The 25,133-nt window shown below is 50.9% G+C and overlaps 2 protein-coding genes across 2 annotated transcripts in view; one reads left to right on the top strand and one right to left on the bottom strand.

The window, feature by feature from the left end:
• The window catches only part of WDR62 (WD repeat domain 62), a 33,507-nt gene extending 19,550 nt beyond the window's left edge, over positions 1–13,957 (bottom strand). Inside the window, exons 1-9 of the mRNA XM_012651508.1 lie at positions 13,781–13,957; positions 10,896–10,987; positions 10,083–10,145; positions 5,634–5,691; positions 5,222–5,392; positions 4,361–4,498; positions 3,798–3,980; positions 2,424–2,584; positions 580–769 (exon numbers count right to left, since the gene is read on the bottom strand). Of these exons, the coding sequence (XP_012506962.1) occupies positions 580–769; positions 2,424–2,584; positions 3,798–3,980; positions 4,361–4,498; positions 5,222–5,392; positions 5,634–5,691; positions 10,083–10,145; positions 10,896–10,987; positions 13,781–13,957 (1,233 nt within the window). The remainder of the gene's footprint in view (positions 1–579; positions 770–2,423; positions 2,585–3,797; positions 3,981–4,360; positions 4,499–5,221; positions 5,393–5,633; positions 5,692–10,082; positions 10,146–10,895; positions 10,988–13,780) is intronic.
• A 615-nt stretch (positions 13,958–14,572) lies between these two features.
• On the top strand, positions 14,573–24,516 carry THAP8 (THAP domain containing 8). Its single transcript, XM_012651525.1, has 4 exons — positions 14,573–14,786; positions 21,746–21,938; positions 22,165–22,557; positions 23,956–24,516. Exons 1-4 carry the CDS (start codon positions 14,704–14,706, stop codon positions 24,100–24,102), a joined length of 816 nt encoding a protein of 271 aa, XP_012506979.1. The 5' UTR covers positions 14,573–14,703; the 3' UTR covers positions 24,103–24,516.
• The last annotated feature ends 617 nt before the right edge of the window (positions 24,517–25,133 follow it).

The raw sequence follows: 25,133 nt of genomic DNA, 5'->3' as shown, positions 1-25,133 counted from the left end.
ATTTTTTAATCTCTCAAAATTCCCATATAAAATCAACCAGATAGCAAAACCAAAACCCCATAAATGACATTTATAGCAAAACTAGGTGACAAAATATCCCTATAACCCCCAAAATACATGCAGGTAGGGATGAACCACTGCCAGTCACAAGACCTGCATGTCATCAGCATGTATGTGGGAGAAGTAATGCGGGATTTGACAGACCCAAGAACAGGATATCGCCAAAGTAGCCAACAGGTATTCACTGGGCCGAACTGAACCGTAGCTGAAACTGGGAGGGTTTTACCCACTCCGGTAGAGTTGAGTACAAGCAGTTGGCAGTAAGGCCTTGTTATTTATTGACGATGTTTCCAAGTTTACTTTCCCACCCAAATGTGAGCTCCATGAGGGCAGGAGTTTCTATCGGTTTCTTGTCAACTGTGTCCAGCACGTAGAACAGGGCCTAACACATAGTAGGGGTCAGTGAGTATCTTTAGAAGAAATTACTGAACAGGTTAGAAATTACTGAAACTGTGGAAGCTTCCTCCTCCTGAACCCCTCAGTGGAGGCTGAGCAGTGGCAGAGGGGAGAGGGGCTCACCTCCACGTTCCAGACGTAGGAGCTGTGGAAGAGCTCCGACCACATCTTGCCCACTTGGTTGATGTCCTTGACATCCCAGATGTAGATGCTGTGGTCCTTATACACGCAGGACAGCCACTGGTGGGTGGGGTCGAAGGTCAGTGCCACTGTATCTGGGTAGACTGCTTCTGCCTTCTTCTGGAAGAGAAAGCTAACAAGGCCACATGGGTCATCAATCACCATCAATGTCACCGTGCGTACTGACGGCCACCTGTAGTGACAGTGGAGCTGTCTTCTGCCTGGCAATGCCATCCCTCATGGTATTTGTGGCCCTCCATCTCTCCTACTCCAAGTCCACTTCTCCCTCTTCCGTCTTCCTTTGCTTTGCTTCTAATTAGAGGTTGCAAACTGGAAGCTTCTGCCTGGCCCTGCGAACATGTGAGTTTCCGACTCCTGTTAACGTTTTTCTTCCCTCAGTCCAAATAATCCAAGCTCCTGTCCTCTCTCTCTGAGCATGGAGGGATAATGGGCATGTACCTCAGGCCTCCTCGCTCCTTGGCCTCACCAACACATGATCACAAGTCCCTGTGTAAGGAGGCTGGGGAGCTGTCCCCTGGCCTGGGGCCTCCCTATAAAGGCTGTAGTTTACTGAGCACTTATCTTTGTGCCAGGATGAGGGTTTTGGCTGCAATAAATTCTCACAACCACCAGGAGTGGTAGGTACTATATTTTACAGATGAGAAAACTGAATCATAGGGAGGTGCAGTGACCTGCCTATGGCCACACAGCACACGCAGAAGGTGGCACAGCTAGGCAGCCTGGCTACTGCAACACACCACAACCTGTGGGTTGCTCACCCATCCTCTTTCCTTTGTGATACCCAGTCGCCCTGTTCAGGCTCTCTCTTGGAAAAGGCACCCGGAGCTGGTGTCCAGCAACCTACAAAGAGGCAGCCCCAGGCAAACCAGCACGCCCTGGTTAGGCAGCCGCCCTCTCCATAAGCCAGACTCACAGCAACGGGGAAGAGAAGCCACAGCTTAGCTCCTCCATCCGCTCCTGACACAACAGCCAAGGGATCCAACATGCAAGGCCTGGTCACTTAACTCCAGTGCCTGAAACCCCCAGTGGCTGCTCACGGACCTGAGACTAGACTACAGGATCCTCCCGCTGGCCTCGCCGGCTACTGTCTCCCCCGGCACACTGGGCTCTCGCCACAGCCCCTTGCTACCCCTGCAACATGACAAGCCCAGTGTGTTGTCCCCTTAAGGCCTTTACACTTGCTGCTGGGACCCCACTCTGCACACAGCTGGCTCCTTCTCACCAGACACCGATAACACAGCCCGGCCCTAGCACGCTCATTCCCAAGTCCTGCTTTATTGCACCAAAGCATTCACGACTATCTGAAATTATCTCGTTTGTGTGCTTACTCATCATCAAGGCCCCTCGCTAGACTGCACACTTTATGGTGGCAGAGATTTTGCTGCCTCATGATGGCTGTAACCTGCTTCCAGCCCAGGGCTGGCGCTCAGTAGCTGCTTAATAAGCGTCAGCCACATGGATGAAACACTCCACAATATTCACGCCTGCTCTGAGCTCTTCTCCTTCACAGCACTTAGCACTATCTGGAATTATTTTGTTTATCCCTTTGTTTGCTCACTGACTGCTTCTTGCCCCACCCAGCCTTGCCTCTCACCCTGGAGCTTGCCTCGGGAAGGCAGGCAATTTTCTGCTTTGTTCACCACAGTGACACCCAGGGCTGAGAGTAATCACTAGTATTTGTAGGATGGACAGACAGACAGATCCAGAAGCACAGATGGGTGCCAGTGGACAGGCTCTGGGTGGGCCCCACCCCCGCCAAGCAGTACCTGGGCTCCAGGCCCCGTGCCACGTCCACCCCAAGGTAGTGCGGCTTGGGCAGGTTGGCGAGGTAGTGCAGGCTGTGAGCCTGGAAGATGCGGACTATCCCGTCTGTGCAGCCACAGAAGATGAGCTCCTGGCTGACACAGAGGCAGGAAGACAGGGAGACCTGTGGGAGCAAACGGGACCCAAGTGGATTTGGTGCTTCATGTGGCCTGGCCCAGGGACACAGGGACTAACAGAGCAGCCTTGGGCCTCCAGAGATGACTTACAGTTCCTTGGGTCTGAGATGCCCACTGTAGCATATATTTTAAGATATTTGAAATCAGGATATAGCATACAGCCATTATGGAAGGACGCATGCCAGCAGGCAGACTGAGGCATGAGTCGGGACACATTTGTCACTGCTGTCTAGAGAGAAATGCAGCTGTGCGTGGAAAACATCCGTTCAGCAGACTGTAATTTCAGATGGGTCACTTGCAGCAACAGGGTTGAATCTGAGGTTTAAATTTTATTCCCTATTGCTTAAAAACAACTTCATAAAAATTATACTCCAAAGCAGCACAGAAAACAGTTATAGTAAAGGATGGACTATCTGTCCTATCAGGAAGTGCCAGACCGCTAGACACAGAGTAAAGGAGTTTTTCCAAATCTGCAGGAACTTAATTTATAAGTCATTAGTGCTCAGGCACAAAACGTCTGTTGAGTTTTTGACTTGCTTGAAGGCTGCTTAAATTCTAGCAAGAGGGTTAAAATGAGAAAAAAACAAAACGATGTTGAACCAACTAGGAGAGACAGACCACACTTGGAATTCTTCCACATGCCATTAACCCTAAAGGGGTTACAACTCTCGGGAAGTGAGTCACAGGGGCAGACTAGGAACAGGAGAGAAAACCGCAATGTTCCTGCTGGCAGCCAAATGGGCGAACCAACTCAGGGGAAACAGCCTGGAGTCAAACCTTCAGATACTGAAGGAAAGAAGGTCTGCAATTTACTGATACATCATCCTTTAGTTTAAAATTTTATGTATTTTGTGTAGTCTTTCTTGACTGGAAAATTATTAAGTCAGTGGTACCTTAGATTAAAAAAAATGCAGCCCTTCCAGCAGCCAAGAGTGCTTAATGCAGAGAAATGTGAACTGGATCAAACAGAGATGGGACGACGACCGTAACCTTGACTGAATTTCAGGGTGCCAGGCGCTGTGCTAACTGTCTTACAGAAATCATCTCGTATGACTTCCTTATCGACCCTGGGAGGAAGCAGCGGCCTTCCCACTTTACAGATGTGGAAGCTGAGGCTCAGGGAGAGGAGGCATCCACCAAGGGTCACAGGTCACGGGGAAGAGCGGCTCCCCCGCTGGCAGCAGAGAGGGAGGCGGGTACCTTCAGGTTGATCCACTTCTCCAGCACCCTCTTCTCGTTGAACTGGCAGAGCAGGCCCGAGTAGGACACGCAGAAGGTACTGCCTGCCATCTGGCCCCGGCCACAGGCCACGCCACAGAAGATGTTGTTGTGCAGCTCACCCAAGATGCCTGAACGCCCTACGAGGGGCACCGTGCCTGTCACCTGGAGGCATAGCAGGGCTCAGTGAGACGCTGCCTGGGCTCCAACAGGGCCACAGTGGGCCACAGGATACGACACAGCTAAACAGGAGAACTCTAAGAAACACTTCCAAGTGGAAAAGGAAAGAAAACACCAGAACACTGCCACTCTGGGCGGAGGGGCTAGAGGGCAGTGGTCTGAGAATGAGGTCTGGCCCCAGGGTCAGGGGGGCTCCCAGCAGGGCCTGCCAGTCAGCACCTGCAGAGCAGGCCCAGAAGCAGAATCTGGCCTCCCGGGAGGCCCGTTGACCTCTAAGACCACCGCCCCCAAGAAACAGGAGCCCCTGCTGCTGCTAATGGTGACTCCCTCAGGGCCTGGCAGAGGTAGTGGGGACAGAAACTCACCTTTGTTTCAGTGGAGACCTCTAAGAACCAGAACCTCACGTGCCGGTTCCCAACAGTGACAAAATAGCTGCTGTCCTCTGAAAAGGAGAGGGCGATGACTCTGCATGATACCTTGTTGGAGGCCACCACGATGTCTTTCTGGAAGAATCAGTGCCGAAAAGCTCATACTAGCACCCATCCCGCTGGACTCCTTGTGCCTCCGCCCTCAGCCCCGGTCTCCCCACTCATCCCTGCTCCAAGTTCGTTTTCTGTGGAGCCTGCAGGGAGCTGCTTTGTGGGGAAACCTACGCGCAGCGCTCTCGTCACCCCCAGTCTACGGGGGAGACCGAGGCCTGGAGCAGTCCTCACAGAGGCCGTGTTCCAGAGCTCTCTCCGCGGAACCCCCTCAACAGCCCTAGAAGGGCGGTGCTTCTCCCCCACCTGCCGGGCTCAGAGTGGGCGACGCCATGTGCTCCAGGTCACATCGTCGGTTACAGCAGAGCCAGGACTTGGTACCCACTGCTGCTGCCTCCAAGTCCTCTCCCAGCTGTTCCAAAGTCCAGCCCACTAGTGCATGTCAACTTGCTAAAGTCTCACAATTCCCAAGGGAGATGCTATTCGACCCAATTAACAGATGAAGAAACAGACTCACAGAGAGATTAAGTCACTTGCCTAAGGTCACAGCTAGTCAATATAAAAATAATCATAATAGTTCCACTAGCTGAGAGCCTGTCACATGCCCTATACTAAGGGATCAGCATGTAGTAGGTGCTCAGTAAACATTCGCTGGGTGAATGAGCACTTTACCAAGTTATCTCAGTTCTCCCAATGCCCGAGGCTCAGGATGCTCTGGCAACTGGCTGCCTGCCCACCAGCTCTCACCTTCCAGTCCCAGACGTTCAGTACCATGTCATGCTGGTAGCCCATGGACACAATGTGCTTCATATTCGGTGAGAAGGCCACGCAGGCCACACCATACTTGTGGCCCAGCATCTCCGCCACCTGACTTTTCTCCTCCACGTCCCAGATGCGCACGGCAGGTCTGTGCCCATTCTGGGGAAGACAGGGCCATTACTGCTGCTGGGCTCTGTACCAGGTAGGGGTAGAGGGGCTGTCAGGGCTGAAGTTGGTGCTGCCACAGGGTATACCCAAAAGCCACTTCCCTGGTCTGCCAAGGGGCTTTTCTGCCCTAGGAAGGAGCTATTCCAGGGACTGGACACCCAGGCCTGTTGGGAGCAGAAGGAATGGCCCCAAGACCCTCCCCTCCAAGCGCTCAACTGTGATTGTGACTCACCTCCCCCGTCACTATGTACTTCCCATCAGGGGAGAAGGCCACAGCACTCAGAGACTTCCTGGGGACAAGGAAAGGAGTTGATCACTGGTTCCACGGAGGGTGGGCAGCCAGACCCCAGCCTGGACACACTCATAGCACTCTGCCACTCCTGGCTCCCAAGCCTTGAAAGAGGCCAAGAGGCGTGAGCTCGAGTAGCTCCCAAGGAGTCCAGCACTGCACACAGGAAATGGGGGCAAAAGCAAAGGCCCCTTCCACCCTCAAACACCGAACCCCAAATGGGGTGGACACTGTTCAGAGACCCTGCCTTCCTCCCCCTCTGCAGAGGTGGGCGCCCTAAGATCCCACCCACCCTGTAACCCTAAGAAATACTGACGCAGGAAATGGTACAGACCTGGCCTAACTAAAAGGGTGGTGCTGATAGGAGGGCCCTGGCAGATGTCACGCGAGACAGCCTATGGCATGTGCTCCACAGCTGAACACTCGAGGTGTTCTGGAAAACCTATCAACGACCAAAATGTTTCCCTCCGATACTCCTAGCTAGCCTGCAAAAGACTGAATGACCTCATCTGCACATTTTCTGGCAGCAAGATTTACCATTGTATAGTTTTTTTCCTCTCCCTTCTTACTTTTAATCCTGTTTTTCCCTTGTTCCTTAACAGTCTAGCCATCACATGAGTTAGTAAACTGGCTTGCAGATAACTAAGTAAATGCCTCTTAGTGAGACCTCGACAACCTAATGGAATATTTATCATCATCAAGTCAACCCTCTGGTGGCTTCCTATCGCAACTTTCACTACTTAAGGCAGCAGGGGCGCTGCCTACCCAATATCCACTTGCCCCCTCCTTCCTCACTGACATAAGCCCAATTTTAATTGGGACGGTAACGTGCTCAGCTACAGGACATTTCTCAGTTCTCTTGCAGTGACACAGGTACAGCTACATGACTCAGTCTAGCCAACGAGAGGTAAACTGAGGCACTGCATGGGACTTTCAGAAATGGTCCTCGAAGGGAAAGCTTTGCCCTGTTCCCCTCCTGAAACGAGGACATGACAGTCAGAATTCCATCTTGGGGCCAGGCGCGGTGGCTCAGACCTGTAATCCTAGCACTCTGGGAGGCCGAGGTGGGACGATCGTTTGAGCTCAGGAGTTCGAGACCAGCCTGAGCAAGAGTGAGACCCTGTTTCTACTAAAAATAGAAGGAAATTAGCTGGACAAGTAAAAATCTAAAAATATACAGAAAAAATGCACCGGGCATGGTGGCACATGCCTGTAGTCCCAGCTACTCAGGAGGCTGAGGCAGGAGGATCGCTTGAGCCCAGGAGTTTGAGGTTGCTGTGAGCTAGGCTGACACCATAGCACTCTAGCCCCGGCATCAGAGTGAGACTCTGTCTCAAAAAAAAAAAAAAAAAGAATTCCATCTTGGGCCAAGAGGCAACCTCAAGAACAGAAGCCTTACAGTAAGTGTGGCAGAACAGAAAGACAGGAGTGGGGTCCCTGGTTCTCACAGACACCCCAGCCCCCTGGGCGGCCCACCTCCACACTTCTCACATGCCGAAAGAGCATGCCCTTTGTTTTAAGCCATGCTTGTTGTTGTCTTCTGTCGTCTATAGCCACCCCTAACCTGGGCCTCGCTTCTGGCAAACGCTATATAGGCATCACTGCACTGAGTCCTCACGTATGCTCTGTGGAGCCAGGACTCTCGTTGGCCAATTTTGCAGATGGGGAGAACCCAACACAGGGAAGTCCCCTGCCCGAGGTTGCCAAACCGGACAGGACAGAGCCCTGACCTCTAGGCCAGTAGTTCCCAGTCCTGGCTGCACATCAGAATTCCCTGGGGAGCTTTTGAAAACCGTCAAAGCCTTGCTAAGACTAGGTGAGTGAAAGTTTGGTGAGGAAGTGGATAATATTTGCACAATCTCAGAGAAGATACTTGCTAATCACAAAGGGGAAAAGTGATGTTTTGAAGTGGAGAAACCTGGCAGATACCAATCACGGGGACCTCCTGGTAGGACGCACCAAGAGCACAGCATTCCTTCTGAGGTGCTCCTGCCAGACACGCAGGACTGAAGCTGTCCCTGAGGAAACATCAGACAAACCCAAATGTCGGGACAGTCTATAAAACCTAGTCCGTAATCCTGAGGGATTATGAAAGGTCATGGAAGTCAAGAAAAGACAGAGGAGCTGCTTCAGGACACTAAAGGAGCTGCTGGAGGTCACGACAGGGACAACTACGTGCAATATGTGATTCTGGACAGAATCCTTCGGCTATAAAGGACATTCTTGGGACAAACGGTAAAACCTGAATGGAGTCATCTGAGGAGAAGATGGTAGTGATGCGACAATTTTAATTTCCTGATTTTCTCGGATGTATTGCAGTTTTGAAGGATTATATCCTAATTTTTTTTGTAGGAAATAGACAATGAAGTATTTAGAGATAGAGGGGCATCGTGTCTGCAACTTACTCTCAAACAGTTCAGAAAAAAATTAATGTGTATATAGACAGAGGATGCTAAAATAAATGTGGTAAAATGTTAGAATTTAGAAAATATGAGTGAAAGATATATAGGTGCCCTTTGCACTATTCTTGTAAGTCTGTAATTATTTCAGTAAAAAAAACTTAAAAAAAAAAAAAAAACTTTAAAAATTGCCAGTGTCCAGGTCTCCCCGCAGCTGATTGAGCCTTCTCCAGGGTGAGGCCCAGGGACCAGGTGACTGACAGGAGGCGAGGGTGGAAACCCCCACCCTGGCCACACCACCTCCTGAGACAGACCCACTGGTGCTGAGGGTGGACATTTCCATGCCATCCGCTCCAGATCAGGGTCATCCACTCCACTGCCTACAGGCATTAGGGAAGCAGCACAGATGACAGGAACTCGGGTCCGACAAAAGCCACTAAGCTCCATCCATCACTGCCACAGGGGAATGTGGGCCCCAGAGGCCAGAATTTCTCACTTTTCCAAAATGAGAGGGACATTTGGAATTTTGTGTAAAGAAACTTTAAATGTCGCCAACTAATTCCAATCATTAAAACATACCATGTCAGGCAAGTCCGTGGGCCTCTGGTTTGCAACTATGGCCTTACAAACACTCACAACTGGAGGCAGCTATTTTGTTCCCAAAGGAGGCCAAGGCTTGGAAAGAAGTATTTCACCTCAGATCACACGTGAATAAACACCTGACCCAGGACTACAAGCCAGCTCCACCCTCACTGCCAGTGACAGAACCCACAGTTAGGAGCCAACCATCCAAAAACCACTTTCAAGAGTAAATCTATTTCTGTCACCTAACAAGGACCCGCCATAGCTTGAAGACCACATCTTAAGGACTGTAAGGGAAGGAGAAAACCCACACCTTATCCATCCACTGGAGAACAAGGAGCTGAGCTTGAGCTATGCCAAGGAGGGACATGTGGCGCCTTCTCAAAAGTCATAACCCTGTTGGACCATATTCCCAGGGTGACACAGTGATCAATCGGTCCCAAGGTAGAAGGTACCAACCTCGGCCCACTCACGGCCAAGGGCTTTCCCCGGTAAACTCGCAGCTGAAGGGATCTTTCAAAAACCCAAATCACATTCACTCATTCATTCATTCAGGAAATAGCAAGTGCCACCAATGTGCCAGACACTGCTCTCAAGTGCTAGGGACACAGAAATGAACTGAGAGAAAAAGTCCCTGCCCTCAGAGAGCTCACACTGTGGAAGGGAGACAGTGAGGAAATTAGATAGCATTATCATTTAAAGGAGTAAATTTTATGGAGAAAAGTAAGCAGGGAAGGGAGACAGAGCGTGCTCGTGGGCTGGGAGGTGGAAAGCACATCCCTGGCCTGTAAATGCCCGAGCGGCTTGTCTTTGTACTCAGTATACTATCCAACCCCTCTCCGAGGCCCATGTGATGTGGCTTCTGCCTGTTCCAGCCTCATGTCCCCTCACCTGCTCCCCTATTCCCGAGGCTCCCTCAGATCCTTGGCTGCTGCTAAACCACCTGAGATCCTGAACCACTGCAAGGCCTTCGCCCCTGCTCCTCCCGCTGCCTGGAGCGCCCTCCCTGCGCCTTCTCACAGGTCACCCTCTCACTTCCTTCAGGTCTCAGCATCGGGGAGGCCTTCCCTGAGCCCTCCGACAGGGCTTTCCCACATTCTCTGCCCGCGACCTGCCACCATTCCCTCTACAGCACTGGGCATGATCAGCTAGGAATCTGCTGACCAGTTTAGTCTCGCCCTCTGGGCTGTCAGCTCTAGACAGCAGAGATTCTCATCTCTTGTGTTCACTGCTATGTCCCCAGCACCTGGAACAGCACCTAGCACAGAGCAGACACTTGGTGAATGTCGCTAAACCAATGGGTGGGTGAATAAGTGAGTAACCTACCCGTGAGTACCTCCTGGCATGGTGGGGAAGGGGGTGGGCCGAGACCCTGGTCCCACCCCTACCCCCTGCCCAGGCCCCAGCCTACCTGGCGGTATTAAAGATGTGCTGCTGCTTGTTCTCCTTGGGGTTCAAGATCACCACCACACAGCTGGGGAGAAAGAGGAAAATGTGCCTCAGCTGGAGGGAGTGTTGGGATCCAGAGATGATTCTATTCCCAACTGCAAAGCCCACATGTAAACAAGCCCCCCCTGAACAGAAGATGCTCGCTGGTCTCCTCCTCCTCCAGCTGTTTACGCTGAGAACTCTAAGGCATTTAACATTATATTAATATGCTCTTAAACACAAACCAACACTTCCTCCATGGTAACTATTCCGTCCGGCCCTAAGCTTAAAAGACCTTATGCGCACGGCCTCTTTAAATCCTCATAACTGCCCAGTGAGGTCAGGCCTCTTTAGGCCCATTTTACAGACGAGGAAACTGAAAGCCTGAGAGGGTAAGTCCTTTGCACAGTGTCGCGCTACATCAGTATTTGTGGAATAAACAGCTCCAGGGTCCCCTTCAGTCCTCTCAACTGCCCGAGCAGAGGCTATCGCCAGTTCTGTTTCATAGAGGCAGAAGCAGAGGCTCAGAGCGCAGCACACATGGTAGAGCTGGGACACAAATCCAGGTTACGCCACCCACCTATGGTGACAATCAAGGCTTTCATAGCACTCACTACACGCCAGGGACTACTCTAGACACAGACGGGCCCGTGGAATCCTCCCCAGAGCCCTCAGATGTAGGCGGCATTATCCACATTCTCAGCCGGAAGAGCCAAGGCCAGGAGAGATTCACTGATGACTTCAGGCTCCAAATTCCCCAGCAATGATTGAATCCAAGGCCCGCTTGTTTGCTTACCCTGCCAGGTAGGCCACATGGCCTGTGCCAGGGTCACAGGTTAGGCCACTGCTGTTCTGGGCTGTGATGCCAAGCACCTTCTCGAGTGACACCTGCAAAGAAAAGGCCCAAGTCAGAGCACCTGCCCCAGCAGGCCCCACACAGCACAGCCACTTCGGCCACCCATTCGGTTCCTACTGCATTCAGCACACACTCATTGAGCTTCTGTAGTCGAGCTACCTACCAGCAGCTAACACTTGTTTTTCTCAACAGTCCTTTGACAAATACATAGTGCTGGGTGAAGGGCAGAGTGGTGGGGAAGACAGAAAACTCCCTGCCCTCCTGGAGCTCACATTCTGCGGGTGATGGGGATGGAGGACATAGAAAGAGAGCAGAACTAATATGTAAAATAGATGTCGGGTGATGATAGGAGCAATAGAGAAGAATAAAGCAGAGAAGGGGACTGAGAGTGCAGGGGAAGGGAGAGAGTGACGCAGTGAGAAGGTGACCTGTGAATCAGTTTCTAAGAACTTTTATATGAACGAAAGACTTGAATCCCTTCAACGAGCCAAGGAAGAAGGCTCTATTATCACCCCTACTTTACAGATGAGGACACTGACGCCCAAGATCCTACACCTGGGAGTGGCAAGGTTGGGCTACAGACCCAGGCTCCAAAGCCAGCACTTTGGGCCCTGCAGGGGAAGCACAGTAGTGAGCAAAAGGAGACACCGTTCCCTCATCAAATTCAAAGTCCAGAGGTTCTAGAGGTTTCAACAATTAAAGAAACAAGTGAATAATCACATTTAAAATTTAAACAGTTCTCAAAGCAAAATAAGTTAAAGTGGCTAGACCCCATCATGGTTGATTCAACAATTTATATAGATTATGGACTAACAGAATTGTGTTATTTTCATATCTTGAATAGACTAGTTTCTAATTATTATAGAATAAACCATTCTCAAGCAAGTCCTTGGCCTCAGAATTGAAAGGCAATTATTATGGATAATAATAGCTAACATTTATTGAGCATTTACCAGAAGCCAGGCACTGTTCAAATACCTGTAACCACATTAAGTTATTTAATGCTCACAATAACCCTAATTACAGTCACTATCATCATCATCACCCCCATCTTACAGATGAGGAACGAGAGGCCCAGAGGAGTTACCCACCCAGGAAGGAGCCAGGATTCTAACACAGACAACCAAGCAATGGCTCTCATGTTGTTTTATCTGTTGAGCAGCATTACTAGGCATTAGTATAACTGGTCATTTTTAGACTATGCCTTTTGCAAGCCAGATGGTCTCTGTGTTGCCCAAACAAGAAACATAAATAAATGACATTACGCAACATACACAATATTAGCTAAATAACAATATTAGCTAACTAAGAATACGTGCAATGTGCCAGGTGTTGTTCTAAGTGATTAAGCTATGTGATTAAGTGATTAAGCTCATTTAATCCTCGCAAATATCCTATGAGGGATTTCTACATCATTATTCCCATTTTACAGGTGAGGAAACTGAGGCACACAAAAGTTCATAACTTGCTAGGAAGAACAGGATTAAGGTTTAAGCTCAGGCAGTCTGGGTCCAACTAGACTGTCCAGGAGTCTGTGCTCTTAACCACCTTGCTATATTATGCTGCCTCTCTGAATTTCCTGTAGTATTCTCTTACATACATAGTTTAAGAGCTCACAAGGCACTGTCGGGAACACACAAGATAAGGGCTATGAAATACAGGGCACGGGGCGTCTGCTTTGGAGTGGGATTCAAGAAGGCCTTTCAGGGTAGGGATACTCAGGCTGAGACTTGAGGGATGCGGGAGCCAGCCAGGCAGACTGTCACAAAAAGCCCAGGCAAAGGACACACCAAACACAAAGGCAGAAGCAGAAAAGAACTTGGAGCCTCAGGAAAACAGAAAACAGGCCAGTGTGGCTGAACCTTGGTGAGAGGGAGGACATGGGAGGTACAGCCAGAGGGGTGGGCAAGGGTCACTTAAAGCCCTGTAGCCAGGAGTGGATGAACGAATCAGGGCTCAGCAGGGAGAAGGAAACCACGGAGCAGGAACAAAGATCCAGTAGCAGCTACCATGTATCCACCCTCTATCTGGACTCTGTGCCAAAATGGTCACAGTCACAATTCCATCTCCCTGCAACACGATGTTACTGTTACATTCATTTTACAAAAAGAGACTTTGTACCTAGAGAGTTGCTGAGCAATTTTTTAGATTGCTGCCGGGCTAATGGAATTCCTTCTACCCACTCTAAAATCATTTCCTTCCGTGTTTCTGTGTCTCAGGATTTACAAAATCGTTCTGTATGCCCTCCTCCCGAGGCTGCTGAGATTTTACAAATAATTTCTCACATCCTCTCCGCAGTTCTGAGTGGTAATATGGACTAGGAATCCCCCGTTTGTTGGGGGAGGGGGCCGGGGCGGGCGGGTTTTTTGGGAGGGCGGGCCGGCCCGGGGGAGGGGTTGGGGCGGCCGGCCTTTTGGCTTGATTCCGGTTGGGGCCTTTGAGGCCCCGGGGGGGGCGGGTTCACCAAAGTTGAAGGGGGGCGGGGGGTTCTTTAAGGGTTCCGGACCTGGGTTTAGGTTTCGGGGGGCTTGGGTTTTGTTTTGCGGAGGGTTAAGGCTTCGGGGGGGTTGGGGCTCGGTGGGGACCCCTGGGAGGGTTCCGTGCCGAGGGTGGGGCACGGAATGATGGGCAGGACGGAAGAGAGGAGACGGAAAGTGGGAGGAACGTCGACCTAGTGGGCGGGGCTTAGGAGATGAGGCGGGGCGGCGGAGCAAGCTGAGGGGAAGAGCCGGGGACCCGTAGGCGGAGACAGAGATTTTCAGACGGGACCAGGGGCGGGCCAGGGAAGCCTGGAACCCGAGTAGGCATGGCGAGTAACTCCTCACCCTGTTGTGCGCCGTGTCCTCGGGCGCCGCCGGGAGTCGCGTCCGCCGCCGGAGGCAGAGCGGCGGGGCAGGGGGCGGGGAGGACTGGTTCCTCCGCGCTGGAACTCCCGCTGTGACAGAAGAAAGCTTCTCAACCGCATCGGTCCGCGCATAGCCCCCGGACCCTAGGGCCGCCATCGCCGCGCCGGAGCCGGGCGGCCGTTACACTCCTTAACCGCCGCCGCCGCCGCCGCCGCCACGACCCACTCAAATAGCGAACAGCCGCGGGAAAGCCGGCGCCACCGCCCATTGGACGCGGCGGGCCGCCGGTCTAGCCAATCCGAAGGCTACCAAGCGGCGCTTACGACCAATGGGGGCTAAGAGGCGGAGCGGAGCGTCTGGCCGGGCGGGGCCACAGCCAGTCCCTTCGGTGCTTGATCAAGCCTCGCGGGGTTTGTCATGCAGTCTGCGTTTTCGTCGTTCATGAAACATACAGGCTCTAACTTTTACGAGGCCAAGGCCACACCGCACCGTTTGCTGTCCCTCAGGGAGACTATCCGTGCTGTGGCAGTCGCCCGGATGTAAGCGTAGGGAGGAGCCGAAAGAGACTGGCAGGCCGGTCAATTTGGTGGGTGCAGGCTCAGAAACACCGTGACGTCACCTCCGCCCCAGCACGTGATGAAGATCAGGGGTGGCAAGGGTCGGCTTTGCGCAGACGTACAGTCCCAGCTTGTCCCCATTCGCCGCGTGACAAGGGCGTAGCTGTGATTACGCAGAGGGGTGCCTAGTACGCAGGCGCGCTCAACTTTCCCCCCCGGCACGTGACGCGGCACTGAGGGCGTCACGTGAAGCAGGCGCGCGCGGGCGGGGCAGGGCGCGGGGGCGCTCGGCGAGGACCAGAGTGCAGGCGCTGACCCGGCAAAACTCAGCCGGGCTGGACAGCCATGCCCAAGTACTGCAGGGCTCCGAACTGCTCCAACACTGCCGGCCGACTGGGCGCGGACAACCGCCCCGTGAGCTTCTACAAGTGAGCGCCAGCGTGGGGCGGGGCTTGAGGGGGCGGGGCCCTGGAAGGGGCGGGGCCCGAGGAAAAATGTATTAATTTAAGCTGTGCCCGGCACCTGGTCCGGCTTGAGGGTGTTAGGAAGTAAAGTTAGAAAAGGTGAGGACACCGTATTCTCAGCAGTGAACACTGCGCATGCAAAGGTGCACACGTGTGAAACGGCAGGGGTAGATGATTAACTACAAGTAGTGAACAGAGCGAGCAGAAGAGGAGGGAGGGATCTGTAGGGGAGAAGTGAGGTTGGTCCAAGACTCTGTAAGAGCCTGCAGCTGCCCACTCCCCATCTCCACGAACTGGAGCCATCTCCCACTCAAACCATCCGAAACTGAGCTTCTGATCTTGTCTCTCCCCAACACCTTCCACAGCCTTTCCTGTCCTAGTTAATAGCTTACTCCATCCTTTCTGTTGCTCAGGCTGAAAACCTTAGAGTCATCCTTACCTCTTCTCTTTCCTCACGCTTAGGAAAGTCAGAATTACCTTGGACTGTAAAAAACCTGCCCTCCTGTTTATCTGGCTGAAATAACAGACACGGGGAAAAGCCAGCTCCAGAATTATTAGGAAAAAATATTTCTCTCAGGGACGTGCTGCAGATGTAAAGTGGCAGAACTTCTACTTTGAGTAACTACTGCTTTCTCACTCACTGGGAAACTTTTCTTCTCTAAAATCAGAGACTATTACAAACCTGGCTGTTAGAAATTATATTAGTACGAATGAAACATTTCACTTTCTCCTGGAGGAGCTAAGTCACTTTGACACAGAAAAGCATCCTTGATTAACAGCCCAGGTTGTGAGCTTCAGGTAAGGGGTTTGGGGACACAATATTCCACGCCTATCTAAACTTTTATTGCTTCCAAGAAGACAGGACCCTGGGCCCACTTAGCAATCCAGACCTGATATCAATCCCTTGACACACAGTTTTCATTTTGCTTTGAGCTGATCCAAACACTGTTTCATTTACATTTTGCCTTAATTTCACCCTTCCCCCATACCAAATAACAACTCTGTCTTCTGCTTCGTTTGGTGAGGCTCCCCATGGTATGTCTGGTGTACAGACTCCCTCATTGCCATGATAAATAAACAACTTCTGTTGGTCTACAGGTTTGTCCCTGGTGATCTTAGCCAAAGTGGGCTGGGACATATGCCTCATCCAGACCATCAGCAAATCCTGTTCTCCCTTTAAAATCTGTCCAGAATTTGATCACTTCTAACCCCCTCCTCTGCCCCCACCCTTAATTCTCCCTGTCTGCCTCCTGCTTTATTTTTCCCTGTAATGCATCACTATCTGGCATATCACATATTTGATGTATTCATTCATTGTCTCCCCCACTAGAATGTCAGTTCCATGAAGCCAGGGAATTTTGATTCTCTTGTTTTCTGTTGTGTCCCCAGCCTCTAAAACAGTGCCTGGCACATAATGGGTGCTCAGTAAATATTTTTTGGGTGGATTCAGCAAATATATTTCAGATGGGCTCCCCAGGAAACCCGGCAGTCCATGCCCCAGGTATCCTTTGAGGGACCCTGGTGCAGGCCAGAAGGAGTGCAGGGGAGTCTTTAAGCCTACATCAGTGTGTCCAGACTTGCTTATTACTTTTAATTTTATTTTTCTTAGAGACAGTGTCTCGCTCTGTCACCCTAGGCTAGAGTGCAATGCTACAATCATAGGATCATAGCTCACTGCAGCCTTGAACTCTTGGGTTCAAGTGATCCTCCTGCCTCAGCCTCCTGTATGGCTAGGACTACAGGCATGTGCCAGGCCATTCCCCATACAGGCTAGCTCATTCCACCTCGGGCCTACCCCTGAGTCTTAGCTAAGAGCTGAGGAGCAGTTTCCAAAAGAGATTAAGGAGAAGGCATGGATGCCAGGTAGGGAATAAGGTGAAACATGTTGAGGGATGTGGCTGCCAGGAAATAACTTGTGAGCCTGCCTGGCAGCCAAAGGGAACATTCATTAGCTCTGTTTAGGCCCTTTCAAGGACAAGTGGTAGTCACCTCTAATGGGTGCCCTATCAGTTAGGAATTGCATCTATCAGTACAGAGGTTGTCAGACCAGCACTGGTATGGCAGCTCCATATCATCAGAGATGAGCATCGTTTCATTCTGCTCCATCATCCTTTGCATGTGGCTTCCATCCAAGATGGCAGCCAGTGCCCCAGCCACCATGCCCTGCCATTCCTAGGAGGAAGAATAGGGAAGGGAGGAAGAGCAAAAAGGATTCAGCTCTAAACTGAGTTGGCCCCCTTTACAAGGCCTTCCCAGAAACCCCATCCAATGGCAACTGCATCATTGGTCACCCCCAACTGTGAAAGAGGCTGAGAAATGTGGTCTTTTAGCTGGGCATTATACCACCATAAGACATTTTGAGTTATGTTAGTAAGGAAGAAAAGAAGAACTTCTAGCAGTGTATGCCACTCCATGCTCTAGATTAGATGACAGTGAGACTATAATAGTCTATAAAAAGGAGAACATTTGCTGTCCACTTAAGGTAGGTTTTTAGAGAGGGATATTGCCCGTTTCAGATGCTGCTATCCAGAGGAACAAAAGAGAGTAAGACCAATTAAGGAGAGGTTTCTTATGATATTCACTTTCTTCCTTTGCCCTTTGAGCTACTCTGATTGCATTTGAGCATCCCTTCCCATTTAAGACACCATCCCAGAGGTCCCACACAACACTAAAGCGTTTGTTGGCCGGAACTTAGTCACATGGCCCCATCTAGCTGCAAAGGAGCCTGGAAAATACAGTCTTTTAGCAGGACACATTGTGGGTTCAAATAAAGTTGGAGGTTTGTTGGTAAGGAAAAAGAAAAAAGTGGATGTGGAGCGGTCGGCAGTCTCTGCCAGGGAGGGGTGGGGTTGGAGGGTGCCGCTGCAGTGGATCTCATGTTTGTGTCAAGGAAGAATGAGGCTGGTGAGAACATTTGGGTCCCAGATGGAGGCTGAAGGGACTGCAGCACCCAGACTCCCTGGCTGTGTGCCCTGAGGTTCTGTTCTTTGGGTGCCACGTTTCTCTGAATCAGCCCTTCTGTCCTCTTTCACCAGCTGCTCCCCACCAACCCCCATCTGCCTTTAGTCTGAGAAGTCTTGTTGCCCGCAATCTTTGTCCATCCCATCTACCTCCCCTCTACTGGTAGCCTCTCTGGTTTTGTTTTGTTTTGTTTTGTTTCTTGTTTCTTTTTCGTAGAGATGAGGTCTTGCTATGTTGTCCAGGCTGGTCTCAAACTCCTACACTGAAGTGATCCACCTGCTTCGGCCTCTCAAAGTGCTGAATATACAGGCATGAGCCACCACGCCCCGCCCTCCTCTTATGTGTCCTTCCCATGGTTTCTTTTTGCAAATATAAGCAAATTTGAATATACATTCTTATTTCTCCCTTTATTACAGTATTAGTTTCCTGTGGCTGCTATAACAAACTTGGTGGCTTAAAAGAAGAGAAATTATTCTCTTAGAGTTCTGGAGGCCACAAATTCCAGTCAGCTTTACTGGGCCAAAATCAAGGTGTTGGCCAGGCTGTAATCCTTTGGAGGTTCTAGGGGACAATCTGTCCTTGCCTCTTCCAGTTTCTGGTGGCTGTAGGCATTCCTTGGCTGTGGCCACATCTCTCCAATCTCTGCAGTCACATTGCCTTTTCTTTGGCTGTAATAATGTCTTTTCTTGCCTCTTATAAAGATATTTGTGATGGCATTTAGTGCCAACCTGATGATTCAGGATAATTCCCCATCCCATCCCAAGATCCTTAACTCGATCATATCTTTTGTCATGTAAGATAATATTCATGGTTTCCAGGGATTAGGACATGGCTATTTTGGGGGGGGCCTTTATTCAGCCCCTGCAATGACTAAAAGCTGATATACTCTGTTTGGAACCGTGCACTTGTCACATAATGTGTGCCTGACAATAGCATGTCAGTTCATAGAATGCCTCCACATTCTGCTTTATAGCTGCTTAATGTTCTTTCCTGTGGATATGCCTGGAGTTTATTTACCCTGTCTCCTGTGGGTAGTATTGGCCCAGATTCTCTTAACACTCATCATGCTTCCTTTCAACGGAGAGAGAGCAGGCCTCAGGCTCATAGCTCTCATCAGGTCCAGATATCCAGTGTTTTTATGGTTAACTTCTATTCATGGTTTTCCATTTTCAATTGTGGTATAAAGTTTCTCTTGTCAGTATCTTCGTTTAATACTTAAAGTTGGTTAATTTGAAGAAAAATGTTAAGTAAATAATGTCACTGATATGGAAAACATTGTGAAGATGGGGTGGGCGTGACTGACTGATGGTTATCTGATGCTACATAACAAACTGTCTCAAAATTTAACAGCTTAAAATAAACATTTACTATCTCACAGTTTCTGGCAGCTGCTACAGGACAGACTAGCCAGGAATTGATTGTATGGTCAACCCTGGCTGCAAATGAGGCTGGAAAATGAGGTCTTTATAGTGGACAGCTTTGAACCCAGGTTTACATACAGAGTGTATTACTAAGAGGGCAAGAGCGGATGTTGGGGACAGGTGGTACCAGGACACACTTAGCAGTGAGCACCTTTAGAGGGTGCCTCATCAGGTAATCCCTACCCACTCCCACTGAGAGATCTTTTATTAATATTTAGCTCATTTTTTTAACTTTATAAAAAATATTTTTAATTGTGGTAGAATACATATAACATCAACCACATGAACCATTCTTAAGTGTTCAGTTCCCATTGTTACGCAACCAGTCTCCAGGATATTTTCATCTTGTAAAACTGAAACACTATCCTCATCGAACAATTCCCTATTCCCCCTCTCCAGCTCTTGGCAACTGCCATTCCACTTCTCATCCCTATAAATTTTGCCTACTCTATCTCATATAAGTGGAATCATCAGTATTTGTCTCTTTGTGACTGGCTTATTTTACTTCCCATAATGTCAGCCACGGTTTATCCATGTTGTCAAGTGTCAGAATTTCTTTTCAAGACTAATATTCCATGGTATGTATATGCTACATTTTGCTTATTCATTCGTCAACAGACACTTCCACCTTTTGGCAGTTGTAAATTATACTGCTGTGAACATGGATGTCCTAGTATCTCTTCGAGACCCTGTTTTCAATTCTTTTGGGTATATTGGAATTAGTGGATCAGACAGTAATTCTATTTTTCATTTTTTTGAGGAACTGCCATATTGTTTTCCATAGTGGCTCCACCGTTTTACATTCCCAAGAGAGCACAAGGGTTCCAGTTTCTCCATGTTCTCAAGCACACTTACGATTTTCTGTTTTCTTTTTTAATAGTAGCAATTCCGATATTCATAAGGTAATATTTCATCATGATTTTGATTTGTATTTTTCTAATGATTAGTGATGTTAAATATCTTTTCATATGCTTGTTGGCCGTTTGTATATCTTCTTTAAAGAAACATCTGTTCAAGTCCTTTGCCTATTTTTGAATCTGGTTATTTGGTTTTTTTGTTTGTTTGTTTGTTTGTTTTGAGGCAGAGTCTCACTCTGTTGCCCAGGGTAGAGTGCCGTGGCGTCAGCCTAGCTCACAGCAACCTCAAACTCCTGGGCTCAAGCAATCCTTCTGCCTCAGCCTCCCGAGTAGCTGGGACTACAGGCATGCGCCACCATGCCCGGCTAATTTTTTCTATGTATTTTTAGTTGTCCAATTAATTTCTTTCTATTTTTAGTAGAGACGGGGTCTCGCTCTTGCTCAGGCTGGTTTTGAACTCCTGAGCTCAAACAATCCGCCCGCCTGGGCCTCCCAGAGAGCTAGGATTACAGGCGTGAGCCACCGCGCCCGGCCTGGTTATCTGGTTTTTATTGTTGTGAGTTGTTTAAAAGCTTTTTCATGGGTATTTTCAAGCACACACAAAAGCAGAGTTGCATAATGAATCTTCACGTATCCATCACTCAGTTTCACCATTCTTTTTCATTTTGTCAATATTTTTCACTGCCCCCATCCATACCTGTAAGTTTTTTGTCCTGCAGTATTTTAAAGTAAATCCCAGCCAGGCGCGGTGGCTCGTGCCTCTAATCTCAGCACTTTGGGAGGCCAAGGCGAGAGGGTCACTTGAGGCCAGGAGTTAGAGACTGGCCTGTGCAAGAGCAAGACCCCATCTCTACAAAAAATAGAAAAATTAGCCAGGTGTGGTGTTGCACGCCTGTAGTCCCAGCTACTCAAAAGGCTGAGGTTGCAGTGAGCTATCATGACGTCAGTGCTCTTAGTCCCTGGCACTAGAGTGAGGCCCTGTGTCAAAAATAAATAAATAAATAAAATAAATCCTACATATCAGGTATTTTATCCATAAATATTTCAGAAAGTTTTTCTAGTGGAAGACTATTTTAGAAGCATAAACCAATAAAATCATCACACCTAGCAAAATTAATTTCTTACAGTTGTCTAATACCCAGTTCATGCTTAGTTTTCCCCAGTTGTTTTAAAATATCTTTTTACTGAATGGTTTGTTGCAGGCAAGGTCCACATCTTGCCTTCAGGATGATGTTTCTTTATCTCTCTTAATCGATAACACCCCTACTTGCAGCCCCCATGTGATATGGTTGTGGAAGAAACGTTTTCACTTCGCTGTAGGATCTCTCACATTCTAGAAGTCTGATTTTATAAATTGCTCCTTGAGGTTCGTGTGGAGAAACAAATTGGGGGGCTGGGGCCTGGGCAGGGAGACCAAGAAGGAGGCTACTGCCCAAGCCCCCCTGGAGAGGAAGAAGGCTGCACTGGGGGGGCAGTGGCGGAGGGAGAGGTGGGCTGATGCTGGGCGTTTAAAAGGTGGAGCGGAAGAATGGGTTGTGGGGATGAGGCAGAGAAAGCCTGGGTGGGAGGCAGGGCCCTGGGGAGACCCAGGCTTGGAGCCCAGGGACTCCCGGGTGTGGGTATCCTCAGAGAGGGAGGTGTCTGCACCCGATGGCGCTGACCCAGCCACCCCCCGCCCATGCAGGTTCCCGCTGAAGGATGGTCCCCGGCTGCAGGCCTGGCTGCGGCGCATGGGCCGTGAGCACTGGGTGCCCAGCTGTCACCAGCACTTGTGCAGCGAGCACTTCACGCCCTCCTGCTTCCAGTGGCGCTGGGGCGTGCGCTACCTGCGGCCTGATGCGGTGCCCTCCATCTTCTCCCGGGCGCCGCCCGCCAAGGTGAGCGCCAGGAGGTCCTACTGCCGGATCTGATCCCCAGCTCGCCCCTCCTAAGGGAAGTCCCTCCTTGAGTCTAAACCTCAGCCCTCCCCTCCGGACGGAAGTCTGGCCTTATGTGAGGGAAGTCCCCCTTGCAGACTGACGCCCCCCCCCAAACCTTACCCCCTGCGGAGCTCCCGGTTAGAATCCCGCCCTGATGCCCTCCATCCCATGCCTTGTCTTCCAGAGCCAGCGGGGTACCCGAAGCACCAAGAAGCGGGTTGTGCCGCCGCCTCCTCCTCCTCCGCAGGAGGCTACGCCCCAGCCCCCAGGCCGCGCCATCCCTGCGTCTGGCCCAGTGCACCTAGTGGTGCTGGGCCCCGCAGCGGGGCCCCCGGAGGCTGCGGCCACCGTGCTCCTGCCCCCACCTCCCGCTTCGCCCACTCTCGTGGGGCCACGGCCTGACGTCCCCGCCCAGCAGGCCGGGGCCGGGCTGGGCGCGGCGCTGGGGGCGCTGCAGCGGCGCGTGCGGAGGCTGCAGCGGCGCCACCAGCGGCACCAGGCGCAGCTGCGGGCTCTGGAACAGCTGGCGCAGCAGCTGCTGGCGCGGGCGCGCCGGGGCCCGCAGCGCGTGGTGAGTGCCCGCCGGTCCGGGCTGCCCCGCCAGCGGCCTGCCTAGCCCGCGCAGTTTTCATTTAAACTAGGGTCTAATATTTAAAAATCAGAGCATTTTATCCGTGTTTCGGAATATCGGGCTTTTCTTGAAAAAAAAAAAAAATCAATCTGGCAATGCCAAGCAGCTATCGGTTGGAGCTCAGTTATGGCTGCTCCATTTATTAATAGTTACATTTGAGGCGTTCTCACCATCAGCCAGACACAAGAGTTAATAACACGATCTTGATACTGCTGTTGTCTTCGTTTTTCCAGATAAAAAAACGGAGGCACAGAGTGGTTCAGCAACTTGCCCAAAGTCAGGCAGCCAGTAATTTGCAGGGTCTGGCTCCAGAGGCAGCCTGTGTCCTCCTCTCGGAGAGTTCCCTGCCTGGCCCGTATAGAGCTTGAGTTTGCCACCCTTGTACTAGTGTCTCTCGGGCCCTATCTAAAGCCCTTTTGCACCTATATTTTACTGCTGGGTCTTTGGGTCGGAGGGGGTGGTGAGGAGGGGTGTCGTGTCTTTGAAAATCAGTTTGAGCAAGCCTTTCCCCTGCTTAAAACCCCAGGGCCAAGCCTGAGGTCCCCAGCCTAGCAGCCTTGGCTCTCGGAACTATGGATGCTAGATTCATTGGAGGGGGTTCGGAAAGGAGCCCCCTCAGTACCTCTGTAGTTAACGTGTCTCAAGTTGACAGCCAATGGGTTGGACATGACCCATAGGTATGATTTGTTTGGCCTCAGCAATGCTTTAAAATAATTTTTGATCTTTCCAGAAGGCTCAGCAGATCTAGCAGCAGTGCGTTCATGCTCCCATGTGACAGCAGTCAGCTGGAGCTGCAACGGGGGCTTTAAGTTTGAGACTGGCACAGAGGGGCAATGGGGCAGGGACAGAGCTCAGACTCAGGCCTGGGGCTCTTCATGGAGCCTGCCAGGGCCCCTGGGCTGACAGTGTCTCTCTCTGCCTCCCTTCCGCCCTGTCCAATCCCTGTCTTCTGCTCATTCATCCTCTGTCTCTCAATCTCCCCCTGATCTTTCTGTCCGCACACCTGTTTCCCCATCTCCCTATGTCTCTCTTCATCTGCATCTTTCTGTGCCCCTCATATCTATGGCCCTGTCTCTCCACATCTGTCTGCCCCTGTATCTGTCACCCTATGTCTCTGTCCCCCCGCATTTCTCTTCCTGTTTCCCCATGTGTCTTTCTTCTCTCATGAATGTCTCTCTGGCTCTCACATCTGCTTCCTGGTCTCCCATATGTCTCTGTCCACATCTCTCTCTGTTTCCGGACACCCCTCTTCCACCTGGGCCTCCCCGTTCCTCCTTTATTTCCATCTCTCTCCCCCTTCACTCCCTCGTGTTCCCCATCTCTACCACCTTGTTGCACGGGATGGCCCAGCTCCCCGGACCTGAGGAATCCCAAACCTTCACCATCATCTGTGGAGGGCCTGGCATAGCCGTGGTCCTTGCCCAGGGCCCTGCACCTCCAACAGTGGATGCCAAGCCTGAGCTCCTGGATACTCGGACCCCCAGTGCATAAGGATAATGTCAAGGGACAGAAGATACAAGATGGAAGAAGAGAGATTCATCACACAGGGGCTTGGCCAGCCCCACCACCCATGCCTGGGGAGGAGCAATGCCTCCCTCAAAGGCCTGGGCTCCATGACCCTCCTCCTAGAGACCCCTTGAACCTTAGGGGTGACCTGGGCCCAAGTCTTCCATCAGCCCCCAATTCTCTGGGTACCAGGCCCCTTGACACCCCTAGCTCAAATCTTTGCAGTCAGTAAAACACCTCAGGGCAGAACACGGGTTGGTTACTTGGGGAGGGTTGTACCTGGTATCTGAAGAGCCCCTCTCACCTTTCCCCAAGGCTGGTGCTCAGCTGGGGGCACCGCAGTGAACAAGGATGAACAGCATCCCTGCCCTCCTGGTGCTCACCTTCTACCTGAGTGGGAGATGAACTAGTAAACTAATAAACGAGATAATTTCAGACTGTGATAAGTGCTATAAAGACTGAATAAAAATGTAATTGAGAGGACGGGTGGGGAGAGGGCTCTCTAAGGCGATGTTCCAGCAGAGACCTGGGATGATGACAAGGACCTGGCTGGAAGCCATGTGGGCCAGTGTTCCAAGAGAAGAACAGACCTGCAGAGGGCCTGGCATCTAGGGGGTGTCGGAAGGCAGTGTTGCGGTGGAGAAAACTACAGAAGGGATGGGAGTGAGGGGGTAGAGATGGGGATGGGGGCAGGGTGCCATTTTAGATAGAGCAGAAATGTCACTGAAAAGGCGCCAATAAGTAAAATCCTGAAAGAGGGGAGAGAGGGAACTATGTAGGTGTCTGGGGGAAGAGCATTCCAGGCAGAAGGAACAACCAGTGCAAAGGTCCTGGGGTAAGGAGCAAAGAGGCCAGTATGGCTGGAGTGGAGCGAACAAAGGGGAGAGCGAGGTGGGGTGACCATGGACAGACGGCAGGGGCAAGTCCCCATAGGGCCTTGTGGGCCGTGGTCGAGAGCCTTGGCTTTTGCCTGGAGTGAGGCAGAGCAAGCAGATGCCCCTGAGTCAAGGAGGGCC

The sequence above is a fragment of the Propithecus coquereli genome, unplaced genomic scaffold, assembly GCF_000956105.1.
Source record: "Propithecus coquereli isolate 6110/MARCELLA unplaced genomic scaffold, Pcoq_1.0 Scaffold358, whole genome shotgun sequence".
Classification (NCBI taxonomy): domain Eukaryota; kingdom Metazoa; phylum Chordata; class Mammalia; order Primates; family Indriidae; genus Propithecus; species Propithecus coquereli.
This window is presented reverse-complemented; position numbering and strand designations above follow the sequence as displayed.